Below are 11,083 nucleotides of genomic sequence, written 5' to 3' on the forward strand. Positions count from 1 at the left end.
ACAATGCTCATAACGACTCTAATAGAGACGTATATACCGACGACCATACCATATAAACAAAAAAAATTTAACGACCCAAAAAGAGACACACATACCGATGCTATAAACAGAAAATTTTTATAGATGGAATGACCTCTTGGACATTCTATCCATAAACTATAGAGGTCTAGCCCCTATTTTTTCAAAGTACAGAAATTTTAAATGTTTAAGCTATGCACTTGAGAAACTTGAAGATGATACATGAACAAAATTGAAGCTTAATATACACATTAATTAATGTTGGAAGAGATAACTGTATATATCATCCAAAAAATACAAGTGTGTCATGGTTGGTATCACCATAAGTGCAACGTGATCAATGTGTATAAGAGTATAAAAATATACATGTCCATAGGTAAAATGTGATCAGCCAAAAAAATGATAGATGGGATACAAGAGTGTCTATCACTACTAGCTAGCATATATGTCGGGAGACAAAATGGCCAGCATAACCAAAAAATGCGAGACTAATGATCCACTACATACAAAATGGCCGGCACTATAAAAATTGCCCTATATATGGGATCGAATCTGCTACTGCACATCTGGTAGCTCTGCTCATGTCAAAGGCTTCGTGTAAGGGGACTGCAAGATATATAACGCACCATTTAGAACTTAAAAAAATGTACACGAATAGATATACATACCATAATGCAAGTTGGAAAAGACTATCAAAGTGTTTAGTTTTCTCACCTCTCCACCCCATCCCTTCAAGATCTCCAGCAGTTCTGCCAAGCCTTGCTTCTGTCCATACACCCTCTCCAACTTGTTGGACGGCGCTCTCCCAGTGACCTCATACTATTGAACATAAATTTAAATTATAAAAAGTCAAATTTTTGGACAACACACGGCCAGTAAAAATATGCATAAGTAAAAGAGTGTTTAGTGCAAAAATCTTACAAAATCCTCCTCAAAATTGGCCCAGTCACCACTCCCAAGGTGATGGGATGATCTAGCCTCCACTCGAGCTCTGTCTGCGGGGCCTGTGCTACTGCTACCTATCTGGAGTAGTTGTCCTCTTCTCTCTGATAGCCCTTCACTCCTCTCTATTAAGCTAGCGAGGTCTGGTATCTGCAGTCTATGCATCACACCTCCGATGCTTCATGTAGTCGTGCATGCGCACCCCCATCCAGGTATCATCAAAAGCATCCTTCGTAGAGGGCATGGGATAATCACAATGGAGCGTACTAATAATATAGTCCTTGGAGGATTTCTTCTGAGATCTCCAAGTGACCATCACAGTATGTTAAAAGACCTATCTACACAATTGGCGCATGTGACTCATAACCTGCTTCCTCTAAGGGGTCATGATGATCTCGCCAGTCGCACGATCGATGAGGTATGAGTACCCCTCTGGCACCTCCCTGCCATATACTGTCAAAGTCCTATCTAGAGAACCCTCATCGCTTGAAGCCTCTAGCATCTCCTCTATAGTGGTTGGGACACTCCTCGGCATGCTCTGAGCACTGTGCAACGGAGGTATAGGAGAAACTACATCATCATCCCCGCAACAAGGATGAGACGCTTATGAAAGTCTGATATGATGAATACGTCGGCTCGAGGCCGATGCAATGGTATGCTTTGAGTGTGAAGGAGAGGTTTTTTGTGAGCGTGATCGTGAAGGAGGGGTTTGCTGTGAGTGCAATCGTGAAGGAGGGGGGGTCAGAGTCACAACTCTATCCATCACCCTATCTAGCTAATCGCGTGAAAGAGATTGCAAGAAGTGGTCTATGCCTGCATTGCTTGGACGAGCGCTGCTATCGTAATCACTCATATTGTCGTATCAAAGAGGAGGGGGAGATAGGTGACGTAAACCTGTAAGAGAATATAGAAACCTGCATGGAAAAAATAGATGAGACATACTGTGCTCTCTCTACATCTCTCTCATCAGTGTTCGGGAAAAAACATTTTATGAAACATACAAATTTCCTATACTTGACCTTTGTAACAGGAAAAATGGAAAAGTAGACCTCCTTTTTTAGCCATTTTACACTATTTTTATGTTATTTTTTATCGGAATATCTCCTGTTACTCCTAGTCTAAAACGGCTATTTCAGATTTCCAACCGGCACAATTGTATACTGAGACACATATTTCCCAAACACTGTCTCTCATTGAACAATTTAAAAAATCTAATAAATAGAAATTTGTGGAATGGAAGTGTTTTGTTAAAGATATAGATTGAAGGCACTAGGCTATCTTTTTAAGGCATATAGCTTGTACAAAATATTATATTAGGCATCACCTATAGCATCTTGACACAAATCTAAAATAACTTGGAGTTCCATGGTTAGCTTTCTGTCTAAGGAGAAATCCATGTCATCTAAGTCTGCTACATCATCCTCTGCTGGTTGCACGTCCTGTGCTATATCATCCTTGGGGCTTCTATTAGTACATCCTGTTGTGGTTGCTACATCCACCTACTCTGCTAGATCACTTTTGATTAGGTCGCAACCCTTATAAATTCAAGTACCTCATGGAGCCACTTGGATGATATACCACCATCGCTCATCAGACAGCTTCAGATAGAAAATAACCTGAGGATTTTGTGGTGCATGCATGTGTGTGTGTGTGTGTGTGTGTGTGAGAGAGAGAGAGAGAGAGAGAGAGAAGAGAGAGAGACTGTGTGTGAGTGGTTTCCTTTGCTGCAGCTGTGAATAAGATAGATTGTAAATATCAAATGTGTGTAGTTCGAACATGTGTGCACACTCACTATTTTTGAACAAAGGCTAATGATATTTATCAAATGCCAGGTACGAGGGTCACAAAAAGCTTTGAGATTGATGAAAGCTAAATGTTTACATGAAGTACAACTTTCAAATTTTAGAATTACTGTATGATAGGGTGGTGGGCCTGGACAAGCAGTGGTAGGGGGAGGCACTCAATGTGAGGGGCATATGGGTAGTGAATTGGCAACAACAGCGACATGCAAAAGAGTTCGCACTCACATGCACCCCCTGCACACACAGTTTCACAGACAGAGTTACTCATCCGATACAATCTGAACCTTTCTGGCAAAAAAAAACAGCCACATGCACATACTCCCTTCATGAGGCAATCACAAAGACGCATAGATGAGATGCATATAGACCATAGGCATTCCTGGATACTTGACATCTGATACTCGACATTTAGCCATTGGCTTTTTAGCCTACCTGACCAGTCATTCCAACCATTTCAATTGCGTGAGTGACATTCCACCATCTAAGATGCCATGAGTTGGCAAGACTCGCGACTTTTCTATCAACCAATACAGTTGATTCACATGTTAAACAAATCCGCATTCCATGGACAAGTTAAGTCCCATTCAACAAATCCAAATTCCATAATACATCAATTTCAAATGACAAAAGTATGAAGGCTGGTGACAGTAATCTCTTAAGGACGTTTAAGGTGATTCAAAATTCTGAATATACAACCACAACCAGACACTGATGTTAAATGAGCTTGTCTTTTACCAAAACCTACACCACACTACCTGGATCGAGCCCACGAACTATTTTTTACTAGCAACAAAAAGATCCCTACATTGTTGTCTTAAAAGGTAAAATATAAATGTACAGTAACATTTCAAACATGTCAAAAGCTAAAAACAGGTCAAACATACTCCCGTCAAGAAGTTGATATGTCCTAGACAAGTGGGCTCTATATCATATATCAAGCAACCACATGCAATGTTTGGAGTGCAACTCGGCTATGTGATAAAATATGTTTGGGTAGCCTTCTAGGACTGCTGCAATTAGCTCTTCCGCTGCTGATTCAAGACCTTTGAAGGCTGGTGAAATAATTGCTGCTCCACCCAAATCATCCGCCGAAAGCCCATAGTATTCTTTGGCTGCAATCAGCCCACGCTCAACCTGCACAAACTTGTACAGAAGCTTTGAGGAGGCACAAAGTGATGACTGTTGAAGTACCTTAAAATCTGCAGCCTCTTTACACAGAAATTCTGATCGTGTGACCTCTCCTATGGCTACCTGTGAGAACTGTCGATTCACCTTTGTCTTGCTTGGAGAGGTATATTTTGCTTCTTTCCTTCGCAGCTTTACAAGTACATCAATCTCAACAAACCAAGGTGTTTTCCGGATTCTCTTTCCAGATTTGAGGCAAAGCACAGCTACGTCTTCCAAAGCTCTCGGTGATGCATTCGGTATGACTTTTGAGAAAATGGGTCTCAAACTTTTGCAGCCAAATGTCTCCTCCAAAAAGAGAGAGAAGCTTGATCTACAAGAGCGTTCAAATGAACCTGATAGGGAAAGATTTAACCTCTTCAACTCGGCTTGCACACCTTCAGCCTCTTTTAATAACTTATCTTGCACATCTTTGACAGTTTTGACTTCATCTCTCACAGTTTTGACTTCATCTTTGACAGTTTTGACTTCATCTCTCACAATTTTGACTAGCTCATCTTTAACACCTTTGATTTGTTGTTCAAGCCCTGTTCTAAAACTGCTTAGATCACTCCTAACCTGTATGATGAGATCTAATGTAGTATAGGTCTTGCCCTTTTCAATAGTAGACCAATCTCCCCCTGAATTTGTTGTTGCTGCACCTACTTCTCCCTCTGAATTTACTGTTGCTGCACCTGAATCAGTGTTCAAGAAAAACCGACCTTTAATGTATTTTTTCAAGGTAATTTTTGCAATTTATGGAAAATTTTAAAGGCTTTTCCTTTTTTTTAAAGGAGGAAAAATCCAAATAGTTCTTTATTTTCAAGGCAAGGGTGATATCCACCCTTAATTTACTGGCGGGCTTGGGAAAAATACATCCTTTAAAAATTACACACAAACACACACACACGCGCGCGCACACACACACATACACACACTCACACACACATGTATGTATGTATGTATGTATGTGCAAGTATGTATGCAGGTATGTAGGTACGTACGTATGTATGTATGTATGTATGTATGTATTTACGTATGTAGGTATGTATGTAGGTATGTATGTATGTTCTCAGTGATGAGCATTCGACCTCCGCTGACACCTTGTGCGTCATTTGGTCTGAGTTGATTCATACTCTGCGTAGTTAGTGGGATGCTTCATAGGGTGCCTCTAGGGCTGCAGAGCAGAGAAGATTTGACTTTCTTCGTACTTGGGGGAGTTCCCAACAGTTCTTTCATATGGATAGGGGTTCAATGGTATGGCATTATGCGGTACCGCATTGGCTTCTGCTCCATGCCTCTCATCAGCCTCCCTGAGTTTATATTTTGGTATATAGGTTTTTGGTACTGCCCATAGCGCTAGGCCTTTTGGCAGCCTATGGGATGACAGTATGACTTAATACAGCCCTGGTTACTCCAAAGAGAGAGAGAGAGAGAGCGGGGGGCGGGGGGGGCGACATAGAGAAAGAGGGTGGGGGTTGGAACCGTGACAACGAGAGAACGGGGGGTGGGGCGAGCCACAACAGCGAGTGACTCCGTGAAGTGTGCTTTCCTTAGTGATGATCTCCAAGAAAAGGTTTATGTTAAGCAACCACCTGATTTTCTTGCAAGTAAAGAAGGCATGGTCTCTTTGACTTTGAAAAGCTTTAGCAGCTCAAGAAGAAGAGGAGAGTGCGAGGGTGGGACAGAGGAGGGGGGCAGCTTGATTAAACGCAAAGGTGAGGAAGGACGGTGCAAATAAAGGGGGATCGATTGGGTGCAAAAAACCAGGGGGTGCGAGAGGGTGGAGGGATCTTGTGCGATGGAACAATGGGCTCGAAGGAGAGGGGCGAGGTGAAGCAGCAAGTAGCAGCGTGGGACAGAGGAGGGAGGCAGCTTGATTAAGCACAAAGGTGGGGAAGGATGATGCAAAGAAGGGGGGCCGAGTAGGTGAAAAAAACCAGGGGGGGAGAGGGTGCAGGAGTTGGGCGCGATGGAACAGTGCGCTCGGAGGGGCGAGGTCAAGCAAGAGTACATAAATATGTTGATTTCAATGTCTTGATATGGCATTATGAATGCAAATATTGTTTCAATGTAAAAATTTGATTGTGACATTCAATGTCTTTAAGTTTTAGTAAACATTGTGTCTTCTCTACCTTTACGTACGTATATATTCAGGAGGAGATGACCCGCTACAAAACAAAACGGTACCAGGTGATGTAGCAACACCTGCTACAAGCGACGAAAAGATTGCAGCAAGAGGAGACGAAAAGACTCCAGGTGATGTCTTGATATGGCATTATGAATGCAAATTTTGTTTCAATATAAAATTTGGATTTCTTACATTCGATGTCAAAATGTGCAGATTCAGGTGCAGCAACATCAAAAACAGATGCAGGTGCAACAACAGTAAATTCAGGAGCAGATTTAGTTGCAGCAACAACATCGAAAACAGATTCAGGTCAGTGTTCACAAAAAACTATTATTTAAACCAATGGAAAAACCCCCTACTCTAAATTCAATCCGGTTTTTCCCAAATTTAGCCGGTTTGAAAAAGACATTACAAATTTTTCTTCGGTTTTTTCCAAGTGTAGCTTAGTTTGTCTTGCATTCCTGCATTGCATTCCCGAAATATTACACAAATTTACAAGATTATATATATATATATATATATATATATATATATATATATAAATACCTAGTACGTACGTACGTACATACATACATACCTACGTACATACCTACCTACGTACCTACCTATCTACATACATACATACATACATACCTACATACATACCTACATACGTAAATACATACATACATACATACATACATACATACCTACATACCTGCATACATACTTGCACATACATACATACATACATACATGTGTGTGTGAGTGTGTGTATGTGTGTGTGTGCGCGCGTGTGTGTGTGTTTGTGTGTAATTTTTAAAGGATGTATTTTTCCCAAGCCCGCCAGTAAATTAAGGGTGGATATCACCCTTGCCTTGAAAATAAAGAACTATTTGGATTTTTCCTCCTTTAAAAAAAAGGAAAAGCCTTTAAAATTTTCCATAAATTGCAAAAATTGCCTTGAAAAAATACATTAAAGGTCGGTTTTTCTTGAACACTGATTCAGGTGCAGCAACAGTAAATTCAGAGGGAGAAGTAGGTGCAGCAACAACAAATTCAGGGGGAGATTGGTCTACTATTGAAAAGGGCAAGACCTATACTACATTAGATCTCATCATACAGGTTAGGAGTGATCTAAGCAGTTTTAGAACAGGGCTTGAACAACAAATCAAAGGTGTTAAAGATGAGCTAGTCAAAATTGTGAGAGATGAAGTCAAAACTGTCAAAGATGAAGTCAAAACTGTGAGAGATGAAGTCAAAACTGTCAAAGATGTGCAAGATAAGTTATTAAAAGAGGCTGAAGGTGTGCAAGCCGAGTTGAAGAGGTTAAATCTTTCCCTATCAGGTTCATTTGAACGCTCTTGTAGATCGAGCTTCTCTCTCTTTTTGGAGGAGACATTTGGCTGCAAAAGTTTGAGACCCATTTTCTCAAAAGTCATACCGAATGCATCACCGAGAGCTTTGGAAGACGTTGCTGTGCTTTGCCTCAAATCTGGAAAGAGAATCCGGAAAACACCTTGGTTTGTTGAGATTGATGTGCTTGTAAAGCTGCGAAGGAAAGAAGCAAAATATACCTCTCCAAGCAAGACAAAGGTGAATCGACAGTTCTCACAGGTAGCCATAGGAGAGGTCACACAATCAGAATTTCTGTGTAAAGAGGCTACAGATTTTAAGGTACTTCAACAGTCATCACTTTGTGCCTCCTCAAAGCTTCTGTACAAGTTTGTGCAGGTTGAGCGTGGGCTGATTGCAGCCAAAGAATACTATGGGCTTTCGGCGGATGATTTGGGTGGAGCAGCAATTATTTCACCAGCCTTCAAAGGTCTTGAATCAGCAACGGAAGAGCTAATTGCAGCAGTCCTAGAAGGCTACCCAAACATATTTTATCACATAGCCGAGTTGCACTCCAAACATTGCATGTGGTTGCTTGATATATGATATAGAGCCCACTTGTCTACGACATATCAACTTCTTGACGGGAGTATGTTTGACCTGTTTTTAGCTTTTGACATGTTTGAAATATTACTGTACATTTATATTTTACCTTTTAAGACAACAATGTAGGGATCTTTTTGTTGCTAGTAAAAAATAGTTCGTGGGCTCGATCCAGGTAGTGTGGTGTAGGTTTTGGTAAAAGACAAGCTCATTTAACATCAGTGTCTGGTTGTGGTTGTATATTCAGAATTTTGAATCACCTTAAACGTCCTTAAGAGATTACTGTCACCAGCCTTCATACTTTTGTCATTTGAAATTGATGTATTATGGAATTTGGATTTGTTGAATGGGACTTAACTTGTCCATGGAATGCGGATTTGTTTAATATGTGAATCAACTGTATTGGTTGATAGAAAAGTCGCGAGTCTTGCCAACTCATGGCATCTTAGATGGTGGAATGTCACTCACGCAATTGAAATGGTTGGAATGACTGGTCAGGTAGGCTAAAAAGCCAATGGCTAAATGTCGAGTATCAGATGTCAAGTATCCAGGAATGCCTATGGTCTATATGCATCTCATCTATGCGTCTTTGTGATTGCCTCATGAAGGGAGTATGTGCATGTGGCTGTTTTTTTTTGCCAGAAAGGTTCAGATTGTATCGGATGAGTAACTTTGTCTGTGAAACTGTGTGTGCAGGGGGTGCATGTGAGTGCGAACTCTTTTGCATGTCGCTGTTGTTGCCAATTCACTACCCATATGCCCCTCACATTGAGTGCCTCCCCCTACCACTGCTTGTCCAGGCCCACCACCCTATCATACAGTAATTCTAAAATTTGAAAGTTGTACTTCATGTAAACATTTAGCTTTCATCAATCTCAAAGCTTTTTGTGACCCTCGTACCTGGCATTTGATAAATATCATTAGCCTTTGTTCAAAAATAGTGAGTGTGCACACATGTTCGCACTACACACATTTGATATTTACAATCTATCTTATTCACAGCTGCAGCAAAGGAAACCACTCACACACAGTCTCTCTCTCTTCTCTCTCTCTCTCTCGCTCTCTCTCTCTCACACACACACACACACACACACACACACATGCATGCAGCACTGTATGAGAAAGGTGGTAATCAAACACGGCTAACCAATGAATCCTTGCAGATCCTTCTTGCTATCTTATTCACAACTGCAGCATATGCATGCGTGCAACCTTGTATGAGAAAGGTTGTAATCAAACACATGACTCAGAGCTGTCCAAACAAAAAAGAAAGTATTGTGATCATGATTTTCAATCCACTATTATTGTGTCTATTCACATATCCTTAGGGGTGTCCTTTATTTATCAATGCCATTGACAAAACATTCTCTCCCCCTCTTTCTCTCCTCTATTGTCTCTCTCCTTGATCGCCTGCTCTTTCTCCTCCTCTCTTCCCTCCATCGCAATGCCGTACCTCTCTTCCCTTGCCCTCTCTTCTCTCTCCTCTAGTTGTGGACTGTTGATGATTGCAATGAAATGATTGAAATGGAGTCCCTTTAGTACCAACTTCTTAAAATTTAATGTTTGGTTACTTTAAAATTAGGAGAAAATCAAGAAATAAAAATAACACAAACAAAAATTAGGGACTATGTGGCTTAATTTAAAAAATTAATGATGCTAGATTCATAAGAGTACAAAACAGAGTTGAATTAGGTTAGAATGCATCAACATAATGAACCTCATGGTTTAAATCATTTTAATAAGAGAAGCATTGAATTTTTAGTGAAAATACTGTATTAGTAGATCATCGTCATGTTCCCAATCAGAGGGTGGGGTAGTTGGCACATCTTCAAATTGCTCGTTTGAGCTTTTCTTGCCTGCTCGAGATCGGGTTGTAGGGCGTGTTGCCTGAGCTTATTTTCGTTTCCTCTTCTTATCTTGCTTTTTCTTTTCAGCTTGAGTCTTGACACCACGACTCGTTCTTGGCAGGACTTTGCTTTCTATCTCAGCGCCTGGGGGAACATCCCAAGGTGCTGGCGATTCATGCAAGTATCCAAGAGCAAAGTACACTATCTTGGTCAGAACCAAAATTACCCCAAGTAAGGTCTGGGTGGATCTTTTTCGTGCTCTTTGCCTATGTGATGCTGCTTTTGGCCGCTTTCTGTATCTTTTCTAGCCATGGGCCTACATAGTCCAGGTTGATATACATGTTCTGGACTTGCCTTTTGATGTACTTAATGGCTATGCCCTTCTCCATTGTAGTCCAGCGGTGTGGGTACGTTATTTGGAAGTGTTGGGTGTGTAGTTGGAGTGACAGCCTGTTTTCCTGGTGATTCAGTTGATCCCAGGTGGGATGTTCTGCTGCAGAGCACAGTTGGCGGTCTTCTTCATTGTTAGCTCTCTCATTATAAGAGACATCGCCTGGAGTTAGCTGTAGAGCTCCTCTAACCATATCCCTGTTCAGAGTGAACTCTTGAGTAATCCCTTTAAAATCTGTGACTCTGAAGCAAAACTTGTCGTTTAGAGTGCACAACAATTCCCATGCCCTTCTAGAATCTAGGTCCCATGCTAGCAATTCAATGCTCAAACAATCCCATAGGTGCGGTGTCTCAGGAGCTGTCGAATGTAGCGTAAAGAATGACCTTGTAGGTACATTTGTTGAGATATCAAGCTCAATACGTGGTTCGCCTGTGTTCTGGGAGTGCACACATTGAAGATGCAAGCGGGAACCCACAAGCTGGGGGAAGCAACATATTTATTTTTTGAAGATTATATCAGTTAAATACCTGCTGTGAGACTTGTGATTCATTTTTTTAAATATAAAACGGGCCATGGGCTTCCAAGTTGTATGATTTTTAAATCCACATTTAGTAAAGTTTTGAACCCACAACTCATTTTGAAACCATATAAAAGCCGAAGCCCAATTAAAAAGAGGATTATTATTATAAGAGAGATAAGTGAAACGTGCAGGAGCTTTGAGCCTCTTCTTGAAGCATTTCTCCAAGCTCATGGAGCTTCCATTGTAATCGGCATTGCTTCCTAATTGATTGCATTAGTCCCACAAGGTGCAGGAGCTTTGAGCCTCTTCTTGAAGCATGTCTCCAAGCTCATGGAGCTTCCATTATAATCG

General features: G+C 41.0%; 1 protein-coding gene across 5 annotated transcripts in view; it reads right to left on the reverse strand.

Moving 5' to 3' along the window:
- Window positions 1-1,144: 1,144 nt before the first annotated feature.
- The window catches only part of LOC147626487 (uncharacterized), a 376,917-nt gene continuing 366,978 nt past the window's right edge, over window positions 1,145-11,083 (reverse strand). The window contains exon 10 of one of the 5 annotated variants that reach the window (XM_086816555.1): window positions 1,145-1,874. In XM_086816555.1, coding sequence (XP_086672681.1) covers window positions 1,810-1,874 — 65 coding nt within the window. In that variant the 3' untranslated portion in view covers window positions 1,145-1,809. Of the gene's footprint in view, window positions 1,875-3,404; window positions 3,897-9,784; window positions 10,410-11,083 lie in introns of those variants that run through there. The other 4 variants (XM_086816554.1, XM_086816550.1, XM_086816552.1 and 1 more) reach the window with 4 other exon arrangements.

Source organism: Cibotium barometz, chromosome 22 (genome assembly GCF_041138505.1).
Source record: "Cibotium barometz isolate CiBa-2024 chromosome 22, ASM4113850v1, whole genome shotgun sequence".
Lineage (NCBI taxonomy): Eukaryota > Viridiplantae > Streptophyta > Polypodiopsida > Cyatheales > Cibotiaceae > Cibotium > Cibotium barometz.